The following is a 25,268-nucleotide window of genomic DNA, read 5'->3' as shown; positions in this document are numbered from 1 at the left end:
AACTGCAGGGTTCCCTCCATCCATTCAATGTCCAAAATTGATTTTGGAATGCGCAATGCACTATGGTGAAGAAAGAAGAGTGATCTTGACGTCGGATGGCAAGCTCCTGGCTAACTTGATTGCCAAAGCCATTGGAGAAACTTTTGGAATTCCGGTTTATCATTCCATGACTTATAGACTCAAGGAAAGAGCAACAACAATGTATGAGGCTGGTGTTGAAAGATGTGTTGAGCTTATTAACAAGACCGGGATGCAGAAATCAAGACCACATATTTCAAAGATGCCTAAACATATCACCAGTTTTGATATTAAGCAAGAATAAGAGGACTTGGTAATGATGTTGAGTAGGATAATGGGATGTCCGCATGCTTTCGTATTTGAAACCTGGATGTTCTTCTTTATTGGCGAAGTTATGATTGCCAATGGGATAGTGGATTGGACGAGATTGACAAGCCATTATGTGCATGAGCAATTGAAGAATTTGAAGGAGAAGTGTACCCAATCCTTTTACATGAGCTCGTATGTGATCTATTCACTGGCAAGGATGGGCAGCTTTGACGACTTACCAAGAAAAGGGCCCATGGGATGTGGGCCAGGACAGCTGAAGGTCCATGAATGCTATCCCTAGTTGCACCTGTATGGCATTGATTCTTTCAAGCTAGTGAATGATACGTTCACAATGTATTTAACCAGACTATTGTAGGGGGAACTTCACACAAGGGTGTCGCCAGAGGCCAAAATACTGATACAGAAATTTGGGGCCTTGTACATCCAATCTCCAATATTTACTTATACCCGGGCCCAAGGATTTTCCTTTCAGCCGCACAAACTTTCAAGGTATCCTACAGTCAAATTGGTGTTACTGGAGCTCCCTAGGCAATTGACTGCTTATGACATGATTCATAAAAAGAAAAGGAAGCTGTCCATCGAATTCCCTATTGTCCTAGGTGACTATGTTGAGTTGTGTCCTTCTTTGGCGGCTACAAAAAAGTCCTTGGAGGAATGGGCATTCTACCTCTTGACATTCCATACGTCCAAATCCTTATTTGATCCATATAATAAAAATTTGGATGGTTGCCAAAATGAAGTTCAGGCATAAACTTTACTTGGAAGATTTTTTGGGCAAATGCCAAGGATGATCTTGAGATCAGAAAAAATAAAATGTTTTCCAGATTGCCCCTTGACTTGATTAGAATTAGTGAAATTATTCAAGTGCCAACTTAGGTGAAGGAAGATAAGGATGTGACGTAGTCGGAATTTGAAAAGGTGAAGGATACACCTATCCAGGTTCCAAACTAGTAAAAACCTGAAGTTGATGATTTAGAAGTTTTGGCTAGGCCAGTGCTGAAATTTACTAGGCATTGGGTGGATTGACATATCGGGGCGCTGAGGGAAGGAAATGTGTGCCTTAGTTACCAATTGATGGGGAATATGGATTCCCATAGTGATGCTACAAAAGGATCATCTCAAGCCCAAGCTGAAGAAGGAGAAGTTCAACAAGAAGGAGCTGGACATGGTAAAGAAATGGATGTTCCTAAGGGGTCCAAAACAAGGAAGAGGAAAGATGCCCAACAGGAAATCTAGCCAAAAGTTCAGTCGAAAGGGCCTCAACAAAAAAGGCCGAGGGTGGAAGAAGCACAATCGCTGGCCATTTCCTCTAGTGTGTAGGAAGTAGAAATGTTTACACAGGAGATTCCATGAAGTTAGTCTTAGGATAATGTCCTTGGTAGTGTTCTAGCACAAGATTTGCTTAGCGCCAACACTTCTCACAAACCTGTTTTGCTGGAAATTCAAAGGTGAGAAATTCCTCCCAGCATAGAACAACAATAATAGGAAGTTTCGCAGGATCAAGGGCACACACAAATTCATGATCAACCAGCCATTGCTCTTGATTGACTCAAAGAAAGGATGAGAAGGGATTTAGAAGAAGAGATAGATCCAGTACAAGAGTTAGAAAGATTTTTGAGTAGGATGGATAAACCGGCTGAAAAGAAAGCAGCCCAAAAATTTTCTAACATCACACGATGAATCTGGATCCAAAACGTTGCACTTGGCCGAGCCTATGGTAGACAAAGACAGAAATGAGATCACGCACGCCTCCTGAATACGTGATTAGAGGAGTTGATTTGGGGCACGCATCCACAACACAGGTAGTGGGAGATTTTGAAGAATCTTCCTTTTCCATGAGGGAGAAAATGAAGAAGATGAAAGAGATGTGCAAGAGGTTGAAGAGTGAAAACCAAGTATTGTGTGAATATGTGCGGAGTTTCAAACATCCAGTCAGAAAGGAAGACCCGTTCTTTGTCCTTCCCTCCTCTCTTCCTAAGGAATCCATTGATGGTACTTGTGAGGTATTCACACATCGCCCCATTGCAAATGGGATCCCCACTTTTCGCTTTCTAGGTTGTCTTAGAGTCTTTGCTATTAATCTTTGCATTGAAGGGATAGAGTTTCTCAAGTACCTAGAGGGTCATCATGTCAGGTTGGTCTCCTGAGTGGAGTGAAGTAAGTCATCAAGCATGTGGCAAGAGTGATTTATGGGTGAAAGACTTGAGGATTGAACAAACTGAGCAAAGTCAAGTGAAAGGACTACGTCAAGAGTCTTTCTTAAGGATGCGTACCTTGCTCCCTCATTGGAGCAAAATTTGCCCAAGTACCTTGATCCCGTACCTTGCTAAGGACATAGACTCCCGTACCCTCCGAAGGTCCTAGAGCGAAATTTTGATGTCCTGTCCTTGCTGAGGTCCCAGAGCGGAATTTCTTCACCAAGTGATGTACCTTCCAAAGGTCATAGAGCGAATTTCCTCTGTAGGTGTTCTTAAGGGTCAAATTGATGATGCTTTCATGTGGAAAGATTGGGCAACTTAAGGTCAAAACCAACCAAGTGAAAGAGAATTTTGGAGTCACGTACCTTCCAGAGCGAAATTTTTGCATTTAGCTCCCGTATCTTACCAAGGGTCAAATTCACAAGGTCGTGTACCTCCCAAAAGTCCTAAGGCGAATTTCAAGCCATGTCCCTGGAGAGCTCCTGGAGTGAAACACCTACCTTGACCTTGTCCTTCCAAAGGACAGAGAGCGAATTCCATTATGGGTCCTGTCCTTAGAAAGGTCTTGGAGCAAAAATTGTCATATAAGTCCTGTCCTTCCAAAGGACATGGAGTGAAATTATCACCTTGCCTTGCCCTTGCTGAGGGTCTAGAGCGAACTACATGCCTTGTCCTTGCTGAGGGTCCAGAGCGAACTTAAATATGTCTTAAAGCAAACTTTGTTTAGAACCTTGCCTTGTCCTTGCTGATGGTCTACAACAAACTTTATCATTAGCTATCTGTCCAAGGGACATTGAGTGAACGACATTATAGATCCTGTCCTTGTCAAGGACACAGAGCGAATTTTTGATTTAGGGCATGTCCTTCCAAAGGACGGTGAGTGAATTGTATTTTAAGTCTTGTCCTTAGAAAGGTCTTGGAGCGAAATTCTCATCAAGGACATTGAGCGAACTTCTTCACTTAACCATATATCTTGCATCAACTTGGAATGAATCTTTTAGACCTTATCCTTGGAGAGAGCTTGAAACGACTTTTGTTATAGGGCCTGTCCTTCCAAGGGACATAGAGTGAATTCTATTATAGGTCCTGTCCTTGGAAAGGACATAGAGCGAAATCACTACCTCAAGCGAATTATGTGTACCTTGCAAGGGACCTAGAGCGAAATTCAACAAGACAAGCATTTTGGTGCCATGATCAATTCGAAAATTCAAATTACTAAGAAGAGAGAGTATGATCTGTCAAGTTGGCCAGCATCAAGAAAGACATTTTACATTTTTTTGTTTACATTAAACCAAGTCGGCCGTATACCCAAAAGACATGATCTTTACCCTAAGCGTCTATAAAGGAGAAGTTAAAACATTCATCTCAACCATTGATTCAAGTATATTCTTCTCTCCAAGTGCGAATTTGAGAGCAAACCTACTGAATCTGACCAGCAAGACAACGAATGTCTCCAGCTAGACATCAAATTTTGTCAGCACATAAGCGAATTTTATCAGACTATAGGTGAGTTGCTGTGGCACAAGGGTGGAATTAGACATTGAAGGTGCAGACCTGATGATCAAGAAAGACAAATTCAAGCATTGAAGATGTGGATCTGATGTTTAGGAGGAGCGAATTTATCAAAAGAGAAGCAAATTTCACTATTGAGCAATCCAAATTCATCTAAAGAGCAGCAAATTCATCTTCCACGAGGCGAAATCCCTTCAGCTACAACGAGTTCCTTGATTATTATCAATACTCTTTTGAGAAAATGACATAAAATCAGAATGAGGAATTAAGTCAAAATGATAGTATGTAAGGGTTATGTACCAAGTATGTTTGATGTCCAATTGTTTATTTTGCAGGAGGCAAGGAGAGAGATCAAATGGGCAGGTTGAAGGAAGATCGGAACAAGAATCTCAAGGATAAAATTTCAGCATCAAGAACAAGATACAAGGAAGATGCCTTCAAGAAGCTTCATCATCAACAAATACAAAAACATCGAGGAGAAGATCTCAAGATATTCAAAGATTCTCACGACACCTTGGAGGCATGAAGTCATACAATCACTCCACGGTAAGCAAGCAAGGATGGAAGAAGGACTCAGCTACATCAATAATTCTCATCACCACTACTTTGAGTGAGCTAGATAATGTTGAGTATCAAGAGATATCTCTTGATATCCCTTCATGATGATTAATCCAATCAAGTCTACGAAGTGCAAGATAAAGGTGGAATCCTAGTCATCGTCCCAGTCACCACTCGCCAATCAAAGAAGTTCCTAGTCATTGTCGCCAGTCACCACTAGCCTCTTATTGATTGTAAGCATGCCTTGCGTGATCAACTGGAATGATATGAGCTTAACTTCGAATCGTTCTACACTCATTGCTTATGCATTAACTTGAATGGTGATCAATGTTTGATGGTATCGATTTGAACATCTTTGAAATGTTCTTAGAAGATTGCACTGAGCTTGTGTCAAATTGTTCAGGTTGATGGTGAGACCTCGCTCGGTAGGGTTCCATATAGTCATTCATCTATGTTCTTACATTCTAGGCCTTAGAATAGACCTTCTCAATCCTTTACCTTTTGCCATTTTTTCAAAATCAAGCTAGTTTAGGACAAAGAGCATCGCCAGATTGAAATATCAGATGATCAAGTTCCAGCAAATCAAGCATTCAGGAATTCAAATGTAAGTCCCCTTGTGATTCCAGCATAATCATATCAAACCAATGAGCTTATCCACACGTAGTGACCCTACATTCATGAACCTTGGAGTCGTCTCGAATGATCCTTAAGCTAATCTTTAGCATCCGAGAGATTTTGTTCAAGAGAGGATAAGATACTTAAGGTATTTTATTATGTGTTCGCATGTGCCTAAAAACCACATCAACAGTACTGAAGAAGTTAGGAAAAGAGCTCAATGCTCTAAGGAGTGGGTAGAAGGTGTTTTCACTTCAGTAGGGGGATTCATTGAGAACTTGGCTCGCCTTATTCTAGAAGTCATACAATCCTGAATAGGCTGGAAATCACGGATAGTTCATGGGAGGACGTGCACATTTACCAAGACTTAACTATTTCGTGACTCAAAAAGCTAATGAAGATTCTTAGGCAGGCATTGATTGATGGGAAAGCTGTCCAGGAGAATGATGTTTATGATTTCCTGCGGTGGTTTTACGCCGTTTGCACAGAAAAAGAATATTTTGAAAGATTTAGCAGGGAGTCTACTTCTTTGAAAGATTCAGTCAGGAAAATACAAGGAGAAATCCTTAAGGTAGTTGAGGCACTATTTTCCAGAGGGGTGACTAAAGAAGAGTCGACGGTGGACTTCCTTAGGGACAAATTGCATGAATTTTTCTTTGTGGATTCATTTTACATGACACACTTGGAAAATGTGTCTTTGGTCTCTAGCATAATGCAGAAGACACATGAGTTGGCGGTGGATGGGAGAAGCTCTTCTCCAAGTGCGAGGAAGAAATTGCCTTGATGGAATTCAGGATGGAAAGTGCACCAAGTGTCTCTGTAGGAGAACTGGAGGCCATCGTCGCCAAGTTCATTGCATATGCCATTAATAAGCGAGATAATGGTCGTTCATTTATGGACAAGAATCTTTTGACATAATGACGCATGCATGGCTAGAATATTTGACCATGTGATGGTTGGGTCAACGCATGCCGAGGTAATGGAGCATCTTTTTTGCATGTAGCCGTTGCGTTCGGGAGATGATGGTGCATTTATGGCATCATGGGCGATTTTGCATCAAGGAATATTTATTGCATTTGTGATGTATTGGGCAGATTTGATAGAAAGTGGTGCATTTAATGCATAAGTGGATGCCATTTTGGGCATGCAAGAATTGATTGTTAATGGGTGTAATGGGCATTTAATGAATATTTCCACCTTGTTGCATCATGCGTGTGGAATCTTTTAGGGCGAACCCTAATTAGGGTTTTGCATGTAATCACGACTTGAGGCCTATATAAAGGGGTGATCCCATCATTTGTAAAGGGAGGAGAGATTGTCTAAGATTGTTGCGATAAGCTATTGAAGCAATAAATTGTAATACATTGTTCTTTTGATGGTGTATACCTGTCCTGTTTTGTAGCTTGCATGGTCTTGCTTTCCTCACTTAGAGTAGATTTGTTTTTAGCACATAGATGAACGGGATTGATGATATTGTTTGTAGTCAAATCTTGCTCATACCTTTTGTTAATAGCTGATTGTTATTAATAGTGCAAGTTTAATTTGAGCCTTTTTATGTGGAAACTTAACTTTGATCATCGGATGGATATTGTTCTTTGATGGTGTTCATTGGTGTTCTGAAAATCTCCTGCACAACCTTTGAAGATTGCACCCCCTTTGCGTAGTTGTATGAAGTTGGTGAAACAAAGTGTAGTTGATTTCACTCAAGAAATCATTGTCTCCTTTGTTCATAGATTTAGCATAGCTTCTCTAAACCCTTCCTTTTTTACGTTCAACATTTTCAAGTCAAAAGTCTTGAAAAAAGAGCTTCTCATCGACAAAATCATTTGTGATCAAATTCCTGGAAAGTTACAAATTGCAAAATCTTCTTTAAGTGTGCATAAGGCCCCTTGGATTACCGACATATCACATCAAACCAACTGAGTCACGTCCATTGCAAATCGGAACCTTGGAGTCAATTGTCTGAAATTATCACAATCTTAGGATACAATTGAACTTTGATCAAGAGAGAGTAAAGTGACCGTTGGGCAACTTTATTCTATGTTAGGCATAGTCATAAAATGCACGTCAACAGAAGCACACTGTCAATCCTTGAATGGAATTGCACTAAAAAGTAGGAGGGTTTTTGTTCTCAAAGCTTTAAAATTTTGGATGGTTTTCATCTTGAGAAGAGAAGAATGCACATTCATTCTTGTAAAAAGAAATCATTTCCAAAAAGTATGTAGAGGCTTTTTGATAATACTCAATATATAACATTATTTTGAGGAAATAAAATAATATTGTTTCCTTTTTGATAATTATCTTCTCAAAATTATGAAAGTATAATAAAGTGTCATTTTTCACCTTTTCACACCATGAGCTTAGTGACACTTTATTTAATCACTTATAACACCTTTTATTTAAATAATTAAATATGTTGTCTTTTAGTTTTTAATTTTCATAAACTTAACTATCTAATTATTTATTTAATTTTCCATTTTTAAATGATTAATAAGTCATCTTTTAAATTTAAGATAATAACAACTTATTTAATTAATTCCATGATTTTGAAAAAGGGAACATTACATTCACATAGAACATCACATAAACATTTATCTTACATGTATTGCACCTTAGATTCTATGGCATTATATTACATTCATACACATGATTCTTCACATCACACACGTTACTTCTCATCAACAAATAAGTATCCATAGGTATGTGCATTTACATATTTCAGCATATTTCCTTTTTTTTCTTTAATTTCTATCACAAAAAGTAATTTCCTTTCACATGTATTTTTCTTTTTCACATTTCTTTATGAAATAACAATGTCGAACATCAAGAATCAGCCATCATGGATCAAGCATCATTTTATGGATCTTTAAAAATATCATCACCATTCATATTAGATGATGTAGACACTAGTAAATTAGAAGAACCGTAGTGCCTTTAGCATTGGCGCTAACACTAACACTAGCAAATACATTGTCAGTTAAACTATTTGATCAAAACACAATAACATGCATTGAAAAATAAGTACATCATCTCCCTCAAATAAAAAAATCATCTTCTAGACAACAAGGAAAACAAGTAAGCATCAAGTAACATTAGGGAAGATTGTTTAATTTGATGATGATATTGTAGATGAGGACCTGTAGGAAAACTTGGAAGCATAGTTTGCAAATTTGGACTTGGAGAGAACTAGACAAGTCAAATAAGTTTGGTGGGGGTCTAGGAGTATTGCCCTCAATAGGATTGGTGCCCCTTGTAGGGATCTAGGGGCAAATGTCCCCAACGGGGTCAAGGGGTAGAGCCTCCACCACCAAGCCCAAATTAAGACCTTCAAAACCACAAAAACCTTCATGATGCACATCATTTTGCATTCATTGACAATAAAATAAATGATTTGTTTGTCTTTAAAATGCATTGGAATCTAGCCTTTAGGGTTTGGGGGGTGAATTGCACTTTTTAGGGAAAATAAGAAGAATTTAAAAATGGGCCAAATTTTCTTCGGGTTTTCCTAGGATGGACTTGCAGGGTTTGAATGGGAACCCACTTGAATCCACAAGGGACTTAATTCGTACCTTGAACTCGGGCTAGATCGAACCAGACGAAGGCTTAAGCATTGTAGGGGCTGTACCGATAACATAGTAATTAATTATTGTTTTCATTTTAAAATATATTAATTGATTTCTTTCTCTTGAATTTAGGGGCTTTAGAATCTAGATTCTAAATTTTACAATACTTATTTTGTTTGTTTTAGGTCTCCTTATTTGGCAAAATATGGTAGATGCCATTACTCTTTGTGTGGTGTGGTTCAAAGGCCCTAATGATAATGAACTAAAGGGATACATTTTCATTCAAAAGGTCGTTGATGTCAAGGCCAAAATTGATTAGCAATGTGAGATATGGAGGAGAAAGTATTGCACCATCATGACTAATGGTTGGATAGATAGGAGGAATAGAAAATTGCTGAATTTTCTTGTTCCTTTCTAAGGTGATTGTACTTCCTAAAATCCATTGATTTAGTGATGAAGATTTCTAATTCTATTTTTTCTGATTAACATTATAAGTTTTTTTGTTTCTTTTTTAGGTGTTACAATTTTTTCAAAATCTATTGATGCTTTAGGAAGCACAAAAGATGTCAAATTTCTTTGTGAATATTTGGAGGAAGTCTTGGCTAAGGTGGGTGAGGAGAATGTTGTGCAAATAGTTATAGATAATGAACAAATTATGTTACTATTGTAGGCTTCTTATGGATAGGGACTCGTCCTTATTTTGGACTCCTTGTGTTTTTCATTGTCTTGACATCATATTGGAGCATCTTGCCAAAATCCCATGGATCAAAGCATGTGTGGAGCATGGTAAAAACATTTGCAAATACATATACAATTATGCTTGGGTCAAAAACCTAATGAGGAAATACATGGACAAGGAGTTGGCTAGTCTTGAATATCCTCTTTTGCAACAAAATTTATCATGTTGCAATATTTTCTTCAGTCATAGGATATTTTGAGGAGCATTTTTGTTAGTGACGAGTGGTATACATCTTCATATTTTAAGAGCAATGCTCAGCTTGATGTGGTTGATTGAGTTGTCAATAAGTACACTTTTGGCTTTTGGTAAATGATATTGTAGAGGTAAGTTAATATTTTTTTTTTATATTTTCATTCTAATTCTTTTTTTTTTTTTACATTTACTTATGTTAATATTTAATAATAATTGTAACTCACCCAACCTTTAGTTGTTCTCCTTCAAGTTGTTGATGGGAGAAGCCCACAATGACTCTATATATGAGGGTATGGATAGGGCTAAAGAGGCAATTAGATCCATTGCTAGGGTTAAGGACAAATATTATCCCACATGTTACATAATTGATTGACAATGGCACCATTATTTTTACAAGCCCTTACATGTAGCTACCTATTTTTTGAATCCAATGTTCAAATTTAGCTTAGATTTCAAGGTCTATGTGGAGGTTTTGCATGGGCTTTGCATAGTCATAGAGAAAATGGAATTTAAATTTTAGCTTTGTTTGGGGACGTTTCCTTTGGGGGACGGGGGGATGAGTCTCGGGGATGGGGGTACTTGGGGCCTAATTTTGGGAACGTCAAGGGGACGGTGGGGGGATGACAGCAGGGTGGCGACGGGGGAGCGGTGCTTACATAATACATATAGTACTTGAAAAATTAGTTTTAAAAAGATAAAGATCTATAACATAATAACTAGAGTCTAGTATTCAAATGACATGTCAGAATATCAAATATAGGCATTGGAACAAGAATTTTCCATAATAATCTTAATCATGATCCAATGTTCATCAAAATTACAATCAATTGATCAAGTTATCAAGATTCAACAATGTTCAAAGTTTAAACTTCAAAAACAAAATACTAAATAGTAAATAGCATTATAGCACTAGAAGTAGAGTCTAATGACTCTAATCATCCCCAAGCTCCTCGTCAAACTCGTCAATGGACCCCAAATTCTCAAGCTCATCTATACCAATACCAACCAGCCCTATCTCTGTAGCATCATCATCAATCTGTGCTGGCTCTTCTGGCTCTACATCCCATCTGGCTGTTGGAATCTCCTTGTACGTAGATGTGTTGCGGTCAATGAGATGCAACGCACAATGTACTGCCACAAGCTTCTCTGCCCTCCTAGAAGTAAGCCTGTTCCTCTTAACAGAGTGGATGAAGCTGTAAGTAGACCAATTTCTCTCAGCAGCAGAAGAACTAGAAACCTGGGACAGCAAACGAATGGCTATGGTAGTTATCAAAGATTTAGGCCCATGCATAGTCCACCACAACTCGGGGTCCTCTTGTGACCTAATCTCGAGATCTATCTTCGTTGCCTCTGAATATACTCGTAGAGTGGCAAATTTTGTCCACTCAGTATGAATTTGGCTAGCCTTTGTAGGAACATACATTTTATCAACTGCACTAATGAAACCGTCTTTCACCTTAGGATCCTCTATAGGTGTAACTCTGCCTAGCCTTGGCACATACGACTTCGGGTTCAATGCATAGGCAGCCATGTGTAAGGGAGTGTTGAGCTTCTCCCATCTACGATGAATGATAGGCTGAATATGCTCATTGTAGAATTGCAATGTAGGGTCTTTCTCTCGCACAACATCCTTCATTTAACCAAGCATAGAATCAATGCAGTCATACACCTCTCCCAGGGAAGGTGCATTAGAATCTCCAAATCTAATAACTGTGAAGACTAGAGCAATGATGGAGACAATATATTTGGCATCCGTCCAAAAGAGATCATTCTTCACCACCTCTTTCACCCTCAACCCCTATTGTGTCTTCAACTCAGGCCACCTATTCCATTATGCTGTCATAACCATTAGTTGCAATGGCTCTTGCAACTCAAGCATCCTCTCCAAGAGAATAAAGTATGATGCATACCGAGTCTCTACAGGTTTTAGGAATTCCTTCTTGGAGAAGGTCCTAAAGAGTGCATGTGAAGTATGATGGTTGCAGATAAACATTTGCACATCTCTAGCATCACTAACAGTTGATTTGATCCACTGGATTTTACCCATGCCCTTGAGTGCATTATTCATGGCATGCACACAACAAGGAGTCCACCAAATATGTCTATAGGTTGCCTCAATCATCTTCCCTGCTGTTTTACACACATGAGCCGCATCTGTCACTACCTGCACTAGATTTTGTGGCCCGACCTCCTCTATAGCATCCTTGAGGATCTGGAACTGACAATGAGCATCCTTGGTATGCCCTGAACAATCAATAGCCCTAAGGAAATAAGGGCTTGTTGCAGATATAACCATGATATTGATGAGTGGACGATGCCCAATGTCTGTCCACCCATCCATGACTATGCTGCAACCACTTGAGACCCAAGTTCTCATCTTCTCCATCAAAATATTAATCTTGGAATAGTTTTGATCCAAGATTGTTGTCCTCAATTTAGTCTCACCAGGTGGCACATATGATGGTCCTACCCTTTTTATTTTTGCCACAACTTCCTTATAGGAAGGAGAGCGGGTCACGTGGAATCGAATGCCATTGGCAAAGAAGAGTTTGCCAATAGCATCATCTGCCTCATCTTTTGCTTGTATATTAAATAAATCAGCCAATGGTTGTGAAGATGGACTAGCCATCTTATGTTTACCCCTAGCCTCTGCTGCCCCTGAACTGGATGAAACTGGTGGCCTTTGAGTTTGCAAACTAGAAGAAGAAACTGCAGAAACCTGATAAGCCCTACTCTTGTGTGGCAAAGTACATGACGTAGGCACTTCATCTTCATTGCAGCCCCATAACTTTAACATTTTAGCCCTATACTTCAAATTTTTATTCACCTTGTGGCATACTCCTACACCTTTGCCTTGAACAAGAAGGAAGTGAGCATTAGTTCCAGTAATGCTGTCAAACCATTCAAGATTACACAAGTTGCACTTACACTTTCTAGTGCCCCCAGCGGTCCCAGGTTGTGCTGGTACCTTAGATGCAAATTGTTTTAAGGGTGATTTTGGATCAAAGGGATCTTGGCCCATTTTTTGAGGATTTCAAAAGGGGAGTTGAAATTTCCACTCCCAATAGAATTTGTTTCAGTTTGACTGGCCCCCACTTCTTCCGTGCTAGTTTTATCAAATGATTCATTTTCACTACGAATCTCAACATTTGCATCTTCACTCATGGTGTTAGAGCTCATTTTGACAGTGATAATGATGCTGCAACAAACAATGTTAAAAAGAAAAAACAGAAAATTTTCAAGCAAACTATTTTTATTTATTTTTCTAAAGAACTTAGATTTGTATGTAAAACTAGATTTAAATTTTTTGTTTGCTTGAAGTTGAATATTAATAATCAGCATCATTATTAATGATGCTGATTCTTAATATTCAACTTCAAGCAAACAAAAAAATTTTGGTTTCTAAGTTTTTTTTTCTAAATTTCTTTGTTTCTAATGGCTGCAATTTGGTTCTTGAATCAAAACATTTAACCCATTAACAAATATTCTTTTTAAGGAATTAAGAATGACAAATTCCTACTTTGAATCTTGAAGCAAGAATGAAGAAGCTTCCTCTAATCCTCTTCCAAGCTTGCTGATTCTACTTGCAGTCCGTTGATGTGTTTTTCATGCACATGCGAACACAAAATAAAATATCCAAAAGTGTCTTATCTTCTCTTGAACAAAGTTTCTCAAATGCTGAAGATTAGCTTAAGGATCACTTGAGATAACTCCCAAGGTTCTGGTATGCCGGGTCATGACGTGTGGATAAGCTCATTGGTTTGATGTGATTATGCTAGGATCAGAAAGGGACTTACGTTGAATTGTTGAATGCTTGAATCGCTGGAACTTGATCATCTAATGTTGCAATCTTGTGATGCTTTTTGTCCTAAACTAGCTTGAACTGAAAAAAGGGCAAAAGGAAAGGGTTGAGAGAGTCTATTTTAATCCTAAGAATGCAAGGAAATGAATGAATGATTTAATGGAATCCTATTGGGCGAGGTCTCACCATCAACTTGAACAATTTGACGCAAGCTCAGTGCAATCTTCTAAGGTGCAATTCAAAGATATTCAAATCATTGTCATCACACATTGATTACCGTTCAAGTTAATGCATAAACAATGGATATATAACAATTTGAAGTTAATCTCATATCATTCCAGTTGACCATGCAAGACACACTTACAATCAACAAAAGGTTAGTGGTATGGACTAAACGGAGTCCACACAAATGCATTCAACAATTTCTTCCACTCAATCTAATCGACATGAAAGCAAATTGAGAAGTAAAGATCATGCAAGTTATTGAAGTAACAAATCAAGTTCACCATAACTTCAATGAAATCAATTGCTCTTTACAACAAGATTTGGCAACAATCTTTGCCTTCTCCTAATCTAACTTCTATTCTAATCTAGCTACCATCTTAGCTCTATTCACTATTCACTACTCTATTCACTAACTATTCTCTTACTATTATTCTATCACCATTAGCCTTTACAAATGAAGAGCTTGAGCTTTATATAGAGAGCTCTTTACAATGAATGGCCAAGATCAAATCCAATCGATGGCTAAGATTTTACAATGAAAACCCTAATTAGGGTTTGTTACAACAAACTCAATTCTGGCCAATGAAATAATTACAACATTTTGCGACATGTCATCTCTGGAATATTCGACCAATAAATAGTAGGGGTAGGTGCCTCGAAGTCTCTGCCATCATGGGCAAGCTTGGTTCATTGAATCCGGATGTGCCGATGTGGAACTTTGATTGGTTGTAACATCAGGGACATCTAATGCTGATTCTTCATGCAAAGACATTCACAATTAAAGTTTAATAACATATAAATGTTTGGACAACAACCACAAATGTATTATGAGACAAATGGAGCTTATAATCAGACATATCTTATTGCTGTCATTTTGTCAAATGAATGATATGCAACCTCAAAAAATTATTATACAATATGCAGCCTACTCTTCCAAGAAGTTTCCACACTATCATATGCATCTAACAATGAAGAATGAAGGTTACAGGAACCACGGACCAGTATCAGGACGGATTCATCAAGGTATCAAAATGGACACTAAATCGCCCTCCAATATGTCCCAAAGGGATCGCCCATCATTCCTATTAATTTAGGAATCATCCAAAGTGGAAATCGAAGCATGAAGAGAGTGGTGTGAACAAAATCGTGGAAGCCTAGGGTCTGCAACTCATACGTCAACAACAACAATATAATTCAATTTGCCCTCCACAAGAATAACAAATAATATCGGCAACCTTCTAGAACAAATCGCCTAACTCAAATGATGAGTTCGAAGCCTCTTGACAAGTAATGAATAAAATCAAAGGGTACAGCAGTTTGATAGACTTCAGATCTGCAAACGTGAATCTGCTAGCTATGTTCCTCATAATCTGTCTGAACAATTAGGCCTCTCTCCCTTGAATGTTATCGATTAGCTATGAAAGCCAAATCACCATCTCTATAAATTCTTCAAGATAAATGCCATGGCAGCAACAAAAACTCCAATGAGCTCAAATTGGAAGACTGAAAATGTCTCCCACTCTAATGCGAATTTGTCTTCGAGAGAAGACTTCACAAATTAGGCACCAATGTAGATTCCGTCACAAACCTACTCCAAATGAAGAACTAGGGTTACGTCCAACGCTTCTATCCAATCTGCTGAAGGTTTGCATCCTCAAAGATTCCACCAATGCAACGCATCAGTCATTTCATCATATCCAAAACTCCAATCTCTAATCTGCCTGATCATCAATCACCCTCTTCTATTTATCCTTTTCATAACCCATCACAAGATTCCTTCTAGAAGAGGGTAGGTACACTTTATTATTTAATATTATTTAAGTGACTTTTAATTATTTTTAATTTTTATACTTAAGTCACTTTTTAATTAAATTAATTAAATATAAAGTCACTTTTAATAATTAATTTATTTTAATTACTTTATAAGAAATTAATTTAATTAATTCCTCCATATGTCACCTATTAGCTTAGCAGCTAAAATTGGGGACATTACATTGGTGGAGATAGTGACTAGGATGTTGACTAGGATATCACTTTAACTTGCACTTCTAGACTTGATTCATCATTATGAATGAATATCATTATCCAGCTTCAACGGTGATGATGATGATCTTCTAACTTTGATTAACTCTTCTGAAACTATCCTCTTGAATGCCTTAATCATGGAAGTGCAAGGTATATATTTTGTCTTCCTCTTAGTTTTGAAGTATTGATGTTGCCTTGGAACAAACTCTTGATGCCACAACTGCTTCTCTCCTTTGGAGTTCCTTCTCTGTGACTCCCTTCGTGTTGTTGGTGTTGTGGATCATGTCCTTGTGTAGGTGAATGCCTCTTGTGTAATCACCTTCTTGTGCTTGATTATGAAGTTCCCTTGAGGTTATCTTCCTTGTATCTTGATCTTGATGTTGAAGTTTGCTCCTTGGGAGACTTGTTTTAATCCTCCTCCAACGTGATCCCCTTGATTTCTTTCTTCATCTGCTGCAAAACAAACAAATGAGCATAAAACACACAGGATATATACCTTATATATAACCCCCTAATTTGACGTAATTTCTGATTTTATGTGATTTGCAGGTTTGATAAGAGCATTTAGAGAGAATTCGCTCTCATGAAGGAGCAATTGAAGTGTTTTTCGCTCCTAAAGAGGAGCACTTGGAGTAGATTTCGCTCCTAAGGGTGGGCAAATGGAAGTTCTTCTCAAACTTAGTCTAATTCTGCTTTTCATCACTTCAGGTTTGAATACTTTATCCTTCATGCAGGTGGAGGCATCAAATTAACTTGGAAGAGGGCTCTACAAGCAATTTCGCTCCTAAAGTGGAGCACTTGAAGTTTGCTCTAGGGATGGTGCACATGAAGTTCACTCCAAGGTGGGTGTACATGAAGTTCGCTCCAACTTGGATGCACATGAAGTTACCCTCAAACTTGTCTTTGAACTTGCTTTCACTTACTTCCCTTCATTCTATGGGTTCTAACATTGAGTCCTTCAACCATTTATTGATGAAAACATGACAAACTAAGCTTAGGGAAGGCCTCTATAGGAATTTCGCTCTGAGAGTGGAGCACTCGAAGTAAACTTCGCTCCTAAACCAATGCACTTGAAGTTCGTTCCAATTGCCTTGCACATGAAGTTCGCTCCAATTGCCTTGCACATGAAGTTCGCTCCACTTTGCAAGCACTTGAAGTGAATTTCAAGTCAAAATCGAACTCGCCCTCGATCACTTCATTGTTTCATCAATTCAATCCTTAGGTTTTTTCAAACCTTCACTCACAAAAACATATCAAACTTCGCTCCAATTGCCTTGCACATGAAGGCCTAAAAGGAAAATTCGCTCCTATCAAAGAGCACACAAAGTAAACTTCGCTCCAAAGAAGGAGCACTTGAGGTGATCTTCAAATCAAATTCATGCTCGCTATCTTCACTCAAATGCTCTAACTCACACTCAAACGAGGCTTCTAAGTCAAATTCGCTCCAAAAGTGATGCTCATGAAGTGAATTTCAAATCAAGAATCTAACTTTCCTTTGCTCTCTTTCACTTACTCTCTCAACTCTAATGTGTGATAGCATGTTCAACATGAGGTCTTAGGATGAATTTCGTTCTGAGTCTTGAGTACACGATGTTCGCTCCACAAGGGGTGCACATGAATTGAAGTCCGCTCCAAAGTGGATGCACATGAAGTGGAGTCCAAATCAAAGTGGATGTACATGAAGTGAAGTCCGTTCCAAAGTGGATGCACATGAAGTGAAGTCCAAATCAAAGTGGATGCACATGAAGTGAAGTTCGCTCCAAAGTGGATGCACATGAAGTGAAGTCCAAATCAAAGTGGATGCACATGAAGTGAAGTCCAAAAATCATGCACCCGAAGTGGATTGAAACTTGACACTTAGTGTTTTCTTGCTCATTCTCCTTCATTCCATTCATTCAAGCTTGTTGAAACTAGGTTCACAGTGTGTTCTAGGAACAACTTTGCTCTCAACTAAGGGGACTTGAAGCAACTTGAAAATGTACTTTTTAGTTCAACCTTATCACTTTATGCCTTAGTTTATGCCTTTATATACTATAAGACCTAAAAAAATCAACTTGAATATGACTTCGCCTTTGACTTGAGGCAACAAGAGTGAAATTCGCTCTGGGAGAGGGGCACTTGAAGTGAATTTCGCTCTAGAAGAGGAGCACTTGAAGCATCCCTAACTAGTAGTCTCTCATTCATTCTTTGTTTGATCTCATGTTGGGCTTTACTCATGTGATCTAGACGTTACTGGAGGCTAATAAGTTCATACTCATTTCACACCTCACACAAGGCTATCCACTTGACTCTTGGCCTCTTAACCAACTATACCCTTCTAATGCAAAGGCTAATAGCTAAGGACTCTAACACTATCCTAGAAAGCAGGAAAAAAGTGGGGGTCCCCATTTGCAATTGGGCGATGTGTGAATACCTCACAACACAGTCCACCTCCCTCGTTTCCAAGCTATTGTAAATTAGATGTTTTAACCTTTTTTGTTGTTGTAAATGACTGAAATGAGACTAAATGTCTCTTTTATTAGCTTATCATTGTTTTAGGGCTACGTTTACCAATGCAAAATTGTTTTTTAAAATTTTAAAAACATGGTTTTTGCCTTTCTGCCATAGGAGACGCCTGGGCATCTCTTTCCCTGTCGAGGGACGTCTAGGCGTCCAAGAGACGTCTCTTTGTGGCGTCTCTTCTCTGAGAGACATCTCTCCCACGCACTGAGACGAAAGAAACGTCTCTTCCGTGGCTGAGAGATGTGGCAGCAATGGAGGGGTGGCAAAGAGATGTTTTGGACGCATCTCCCCGTCCAAGAAACATCCCCGTCTTGGAAACACTTGGTTTTTTGGGGGAGACGCGTCCCCGTGGAACACTGTTTGGAAGTGAAGATTATTTTTAAGATCGAGATCTACAAACTTACACAAGGCGACCTCTTTGTGTGAGACATAGGCAAGGCAACTTGGACTACGTTGTAGCCACGAAAAAGTCTATTAAAGGCACAATTTAAGTTTAAATAGTAACTTTTAGTTTTTTCTTTTTTTATAAATTTTTATGTTAATATTGAACTTGAAACTGAAAGTTGAACAATAAGATTGAGTTATTTTTTCTTTTCATTTCAAATGCGTGGTGCAAAGGGTTAGTGCTATGGTGCAAATCTTTAAAGGATTGCAATTTTTGTCTTGAGCCAACTATGTAGTGGTTCAAAATGCAAGCACAATTGGACTATGTTTGAGTACATATTTTTAAGAAGTGCAATAAGATGTTAGGGCAAATGTTCAATGATCTTGTTTATGTTCATTACAATCTTCGCTTTCATCATAGACAAATTTTAGTCATTGATGTATCTCTCACGCTCTGGAGGAGGTTGATTAATGCTCAGATTGGATCACTAAGGTTGACAATCTTGTCTTCAATAAGAAGGACCTTGCATGGGTTGATCAAGTGGACCTAGAGGTAGAGGTTGTCGCCATCACAAAGGAGTATAGAGAGCAATTAGATCTCTTTGATGTTGGTGTCATTGATATCAAGGTAGATATCATTTCATCTCAGACGCTGGACTAGGATTTGCCATACAATTATGCACATTGGGATTAGTAATATAAGCTCATTTGAGTTGTAGACTTATACTTCTAGTTTTAATATTTGTTTTGATGCCATAGATTTCATAATCCATGAGTTTTGTATGAACTTGACATTATTTACATATTTAAATATGTTAGTTCTTTAAGCTAAAATTTACTTCTATACTTCTTTGATTACTGTATACTTGTATATGTGATCAAAGTAGCTTCTTTTTGATTAGTTTATTGTGTCTTTAATGTCTATTTGTTGAAGGTTGCATGGTAAAGTTTTCAATTCTTTAAAATCTTTATATTTTATGCCTTATGGTTTTTTCAATTTTCTGATTCTTGGTCAAGTTTGAGTGTTAAGTCCAAGCCTGGGTCAAAAATCAGTTTGCTGAGTCTGTGTCTTGTAACACTGGCTTTTACCATAGTTCTTGTACTTTAGGTCTGCTCTTCTTTATCACATAGTGAAGGGGGTTATGGCATTTCGTAAAAGGCAGCATTTTTCCAGTTAATGTATTCTCTTTTTATTGAAAAAAAGCCAAAAAGAGTCGATCAATTTGGATAGCTTCATTTTTATCGATGAATTATAAACTTCAGTTACTATTGAAATCTCAGTCATCTTGAATGCTTTCAATGGAGTTCGTGTACTTCAGAGACTCAGATCTATATGGTGTGAAAAGTTTGGGAAAAGAGTGATAGTCCTTGCCACCAATTTTTGCATTGTGATTATTGTTTCTGTGTCCTCTAGATGGATTGTGAGCGTCCTACGATTCAAGAATATATCATAGCTTGTCTACAGTGATGCTTAGAATGTCAAACCATTAAAATATGCTTGCATGCTATGTCTGACATATATCATAGATACTTTAGTGGTGTTTTGTGCCTTCAGTTATATGGATTTCCTTCCCCAGTATTATGTTCTTTGACATGTTTTGGGGAAATTTCTTAGAAAATTGAATGGAGTCATCTCAGATTAATGCTTTTGTTGCTGTACAGGGAACAGCTTGATTCATTAACAAAGCTCAAGATGCCATCTCTCACATTCAAAGATGTGGCATGGGCAACACACAGGTTTAAGTGTACTTTGCACAGCTGGTCTGTGGTAGAAGTTAGAGACAATCATGTTTCAACCAATTCTTTTGGTGTTGAAGAGCCAAGCACCGATCCGTCACTTTCTTTGGATGGAGAGGGTGTTTCCCTTAAAGGAGAATTTGAGAGTACAAGAGAAGATGGGGAGCTTCCATCAGGAACACACACTTTGGCCATAAATGGAATTAATTCATATGGGGTCAAAACTCCATTGATGAAAGAATCTCCTTTTGACAACTCTAGCCGTCTTGCATTAATTTCAAAAAGTGCGGTGCCCAGTAAGGGGAAGTCTGAACAGCATAGAGGATTTATTTATGGTAGCTCAAAATGTGGAGACATTTTAGGTGAAGAAGTTGGGGATGATCTAGCTTTGGTTCTAGAGATTGAGAATGATGAGATGGAATTGGCACAAATGGATATAGATGCAGATTCTGCATCAGATGTTAGATCTGGCAGTAAAGCTGGAACGCCTTGGGAGGATTTTTCTGTCAGAGAATTCTGTCTAATATACAGGAGGGAAGATGCTTCTCGACAAAAACCTGTTGATCTGGAAGCAAAGGTGAGATTATAAGCCATTTTCTTCTCTTTTTATGTGGAAATCATATCTCTTACCCCTTTTTTGACAGGTGAAAATAAGCATGGAGTATCCTCTTAGGCCACCACTGTTTCAATTGCGCTTGCTTTCGGATAGTTTAAAACCATCTCTTCCAGACACAAGAGTAGGTGTGCTCGATGTATCTGATGCAACAGTAACTGGAGCTTCAGGTTTTGAATGGTACAATGAGCTACGGACCATGGAAGCTGAGGTAATGAGGTTAGAATGAAAGGCTGATAAATGGGTTATGACATCTCATTTCTCATTTTTTTGCGTATCTGATTTTCAGATGTACATTAAATGCCCGTTTCTAGTGAGTTTTGATTGATTGATAAGATGTTTATGACTGTATATTCTCTTGAATTACTTGTCTCATTTTCTCTTTGAATTTAGTCATCCAGAAACTTAAGATTACAATGTTGACAAACTCTTCACTCTCTCAACAGGTGAATCTTCAAATCTTAAAAATTCTACCAGAAGATGAGGATAACCAAATTTTAGGGCATCAAGTAAGTTTTCTAGGAATGCTGTTTGACGTTCATATGGACCATGAACTTTCTTGTTCTCATGTCAAGGACACGACAGTGACTGATGTGGGGTTATCTGAACCGGTGAGTGGAAGTATCCTGTCAAGGTCAATTAGGGGAAGAGACAGGAGGAAGATGATTTCATGGAGTGATAAGACATCGTTAAATGACTAAGTGCATGAGATTCCTTTAATGACGAGGAAAATAAGTTCATGTACATGAATGCTTGGAAGGTCTGTTGGTTGTTTTGCTGAAATGTCTATGGGTGTGGTCAAAGTTGAGAACTTTGCATCAGCTAAATGGATGGCTTTAAACCAAGTTTAAGCTTATCATTTTTTACTCGATGAAAGCAGCATCCATGAAAATTTTCATGTTCGTTAATGATATTCTATTTCATTAATTAATATTCAATATAAAGTTAATGGAAGAGAATAATAGAAATGCTTATGTCAATATTGCAAGGTACATTATATATATTTTATCATGGAGTAGCTCGTCAGGTTGTTTTCTTTTGATACTTGTTATAGGCATTGTTTAGATGGTGCATATTTGGTTGATAGCTTACATTAAGTGTTTTGGGAATTTAAATCTTTCATGCGATTTATGTTAAACATTTTGAGCAACGGTAATATATATTGTAAGGACCCACACTCCATAACCTGGAATTCACTATCAAATGCTTTGAAGCTTTAAGTAAATCAATTTGAAAAGTACTGTTTGTTTTAAAATAAAATTATGGCAATCCTGGTTGGCTAGATGCCAATCCTGGCTGGATAGGTGAACCCTTGTCCTGTATGGACATATGCCTAACCCGTATGATTATATGCCTATCCTGGATGGATATATGCCTATCTTGTTTGGATAAAAGTATCTGAGTATGCAATTCAGTTGAGCATGTATTAAAGTTAAGTAAAAAAAATAGTGAAATTTTTGGTTATGGAATGTGGGTTCTTACATATATGTTGTGATGCTGCATAAAACTGAGACAAAACACAATGCCAATTTCAACGATCTTGAGTAATTGATATTATGCTTCCGAGTTCAATTGAATCTCAAAATTTGCTTTCAGCTTTTTGTGATCTTTCAGTAGCTATTATTTTTTGGCAAAATGGACATGTTCACGAGTAAAAAGCTTTTGGTAAAACTGCATTAGTTTATCTTAACATTTTGGATCATACTCCATGATCCAACATCTAGATAAAATTGATAGAGGACTGCAGGATTAGTTTTGTAGATAGTATATGCCAAAGGGGAGTGCAGAAAGCAAAAGAAGCATCCCATATAATCAACTAGAAATGATGGTAATGGTCACTAGAAAAACAAGGCAATAGTAGTAGTAGTGGTGGCAGTGGTAGCATTAGTAGTGATAATGATGATGAAAATTGAATAGGGGAATAAATACACAAAAAGATGCAATTGACAATAGGAAATGGCAAAGCATAGGGAGGATGAGAAACAAAGAAGTTGAGAGAATAATGCGACAAATTGAGGGATAAAACACCAAAATCATGAATTCAAGACACGAAGCAGTGCAAAGAAAGAAAGGGGTAAACACAAAAGTTCCACATGGTGCCATGGACACAACTGAGGGAGGAGTCAGTCATTGGTAAGCCATGGAAAAAAGACATCAATGTTGTAAAATAAAAGATGACGAGAGGCAAATGTGAAAGGTGTTAGCGCATGCACCAGACTCCTGTTGGTGACTTGCAAATAACTGTTTGTTCCACCGTAATATTTGTGCGCATGTCAAGTCTAACCAAGGTGAAGGACAAATTAATATTGTTATCTCCACCCTTTTCAATGCACACAAGCTTAGTTCAATGGAGTTCTTACCTCCATGATTTAGTTAGAACAGTAATTGCATTTAATCTGACAAAGGAAGGGTGCATGTTTAACATAATGCATGTCCTTCGTAATTTCCTAATCCACCGTAATTTCGTTGTTCATGCGGTGGCTATTTCTGTATTAATATGCAGTATGCATAATGTAATATAAGATGGTCAATACAATTTCCTTTCTTAGCTTCTTTGGTTTTCATTTTTTGTGCTATTATCTACAGTTTTGTTTTTCTTATTTTCTAGCTAGATCTTGTGCAGATTTGTACTCTGTTTGCAGGTTTGGAAAATTTTACATGGTATCAGAGCAAGGTTGCTAGGAAGAAGCAGCTAAACACTTTTATTTGCAGGCACCGAAGATAGAGCTGTTTTAGATTGGAATAACCATTGTATTGAAGGTTTCATTTTTGTATCTTTTTGGAGATATTTTTAAGGAGTGAATGATGTATATGTATAAGGGTTGCAGATGTAGGTATTGTGAAAGCAATCAACATGGGCATGAATGGTGTCCCCATTTCTCACATAATGCCTTTCTACTCTTTTTTGGGAATGCATCAGAATCGCAAGTTGCTCTTTCTCCACCTACAAGAATAGTTGATGTACCTTCACCTTCACCTGTGAGTTTGATAGAGATCTTGGTTTTTTTGAATGCTACTTCAGATTCTCTTTAGCAAGTTCATTCTTGTCCTCTTGGTGAACGGGATATCATCCTATCAGACATTTATTATTTGTTTGTTGAATCTCTCTCTGATCACGATGACAATTGTTCTGGAATCTTGTATGGCAGAGTCGCAGTTCAGCATTGGATTGGAGAAATATGAGTATTTTTCAGAACCATTCATCTTGATTCCTTCATACATTTCCCTTGAGTGGGAATTCAGCAGTTCGATAGCTCGAGGTTTCTATCTTCCAAAAGGTAGAGGCATCATTTGTTACAAAGGAACCTACTACAACATTCACTTTGCTACATTCTTTATTGACATTCTTTCTCTTCTTTGTGAAGGCACAAATAGCCACTTTTTGCAAGATCTTTGGTTGCAAGACATTGTAGCATATTAGGTATCATGTAGAGTGTAAATTTTGAGGGGGGGTTTTGTTCCCATTGGGTTCCCTCTTTCCTCTTTCCTTTCAATAGGTTTACTCTCGTCACTTAGACTTAAGGGGGGGTGTTAGCGCATGCACCAGACTCCTGTTCGTGATATGCGGATAACTCTTTGTTCCACCGTAACATCTGTGCACATGTTAAGTCTAACCAAGGTGAAGGGCAAATTAATATTGTTATCTCCGCCCTTTTCAATGCACGTAGGCTTAGTTCAATGGAGTTCTTACCTCCATGATTTAGTTAGAACAGTAATTGCATTTAATTTGACAAAGGAAGGGTGCATGTTTAACATAATGCATGTCCTTTGTAATTTCCTAATCCACTGTAATTTCGTTCATGCGGTGGCTATTTCTATATTAATATGCAGTTTGCATAATGCAATATAAGATGGTTAATACAATTTCCTTTCTTAGCTGCTTTGGTTTTCATCTTCTGTGCTATTATCTGTAGTTTTCTTTTTCTTATTTTCCAGCTAGATCTTGTGCAGATCTGTACTTTGTTTGCAGGTTTGGAAAATTTTACAAAAGGCTAATGGCACATGCTAACAGGAACCTAAGAGGAAATGAAAATGGAAGATAATTGAATGTGTTGGCCAAATAACCACACACAGGTGAATGAATGAAACATAAACCAACACAAAATCACGTAAGGCCAATGTTTTTTACATGAGGCCAAGGCTCCACCCCCAATCCTTGTTGAGATTGCATGCATGTTTGCCAATTTGAACTAATTCGTTTAAATTTATCTTATAATAATTGTCCTTTACAAGCACCTTGGCAGCCTTGGAGCAG

The 25,268-nt window shown here is 37.9% G+C and overlaps 1 protein-coding gene across 6 annotated transcripts in view; it reads left to right on the top strand.

Annotated features, from left to right (window-relative positions):
- LOC131063771 (THO complex subunit 5B) overlaps window positions 1-24,877 on the top strand; it is a 91,244-nt gene extending 66,367 nt beyond the window's left edge. For 2 of the 6 annotated variants that reach the window (XM_057997695.2, XM_057997696.2), the window contains exons 6-8: window positions 20,326-20,977; window positions 21,045-21,224; window positions 21,460-22,052. In XM_057997695.2, coding sequence (XP_057853678.1) covers window positions 20,326-20,977; window positions 21,045-21,224; window positions 21,460-21,714 — 1,087 coding nt within the window. In that variant the 3' untranslated portion in view covers window positions 21,715-22,052. Of the gene's footprint in view, window positions 1-20,325; window positions 20,978-21,044; window positions 21,233-21,459; window positions 22,053-23,841; window positions 23,993-24,162 lie in introns of those variants that run through there. The other 4 variants (XR_009111128.2, XM_057997697.2, XR_009111127.2 and 1 more) reach the window with 4 other exon arrangements.
- The last annotated feature ends 391 nt before the right edge of the window (window positions 24,878-25,268 follow it).

The sequence above is a fragment of the Cryptomeria japonica genome, chromosome 5, assembly GCF_030272615.1.
Source record: "Cryptomeria japonica chromosome 5, Sugi_1.0, whole genome shotgun sequence".
Taxonomy (NCBI): Eukaryota; Viridiplantae; Streptophyta; class Pinopsida; order Cupressales; family Cupressaceae; genus Cryptomeria; species Cryptomeria japonica.
This window is presented reverse-complemented; position numbering and strand designations above follow the sequence as displayed.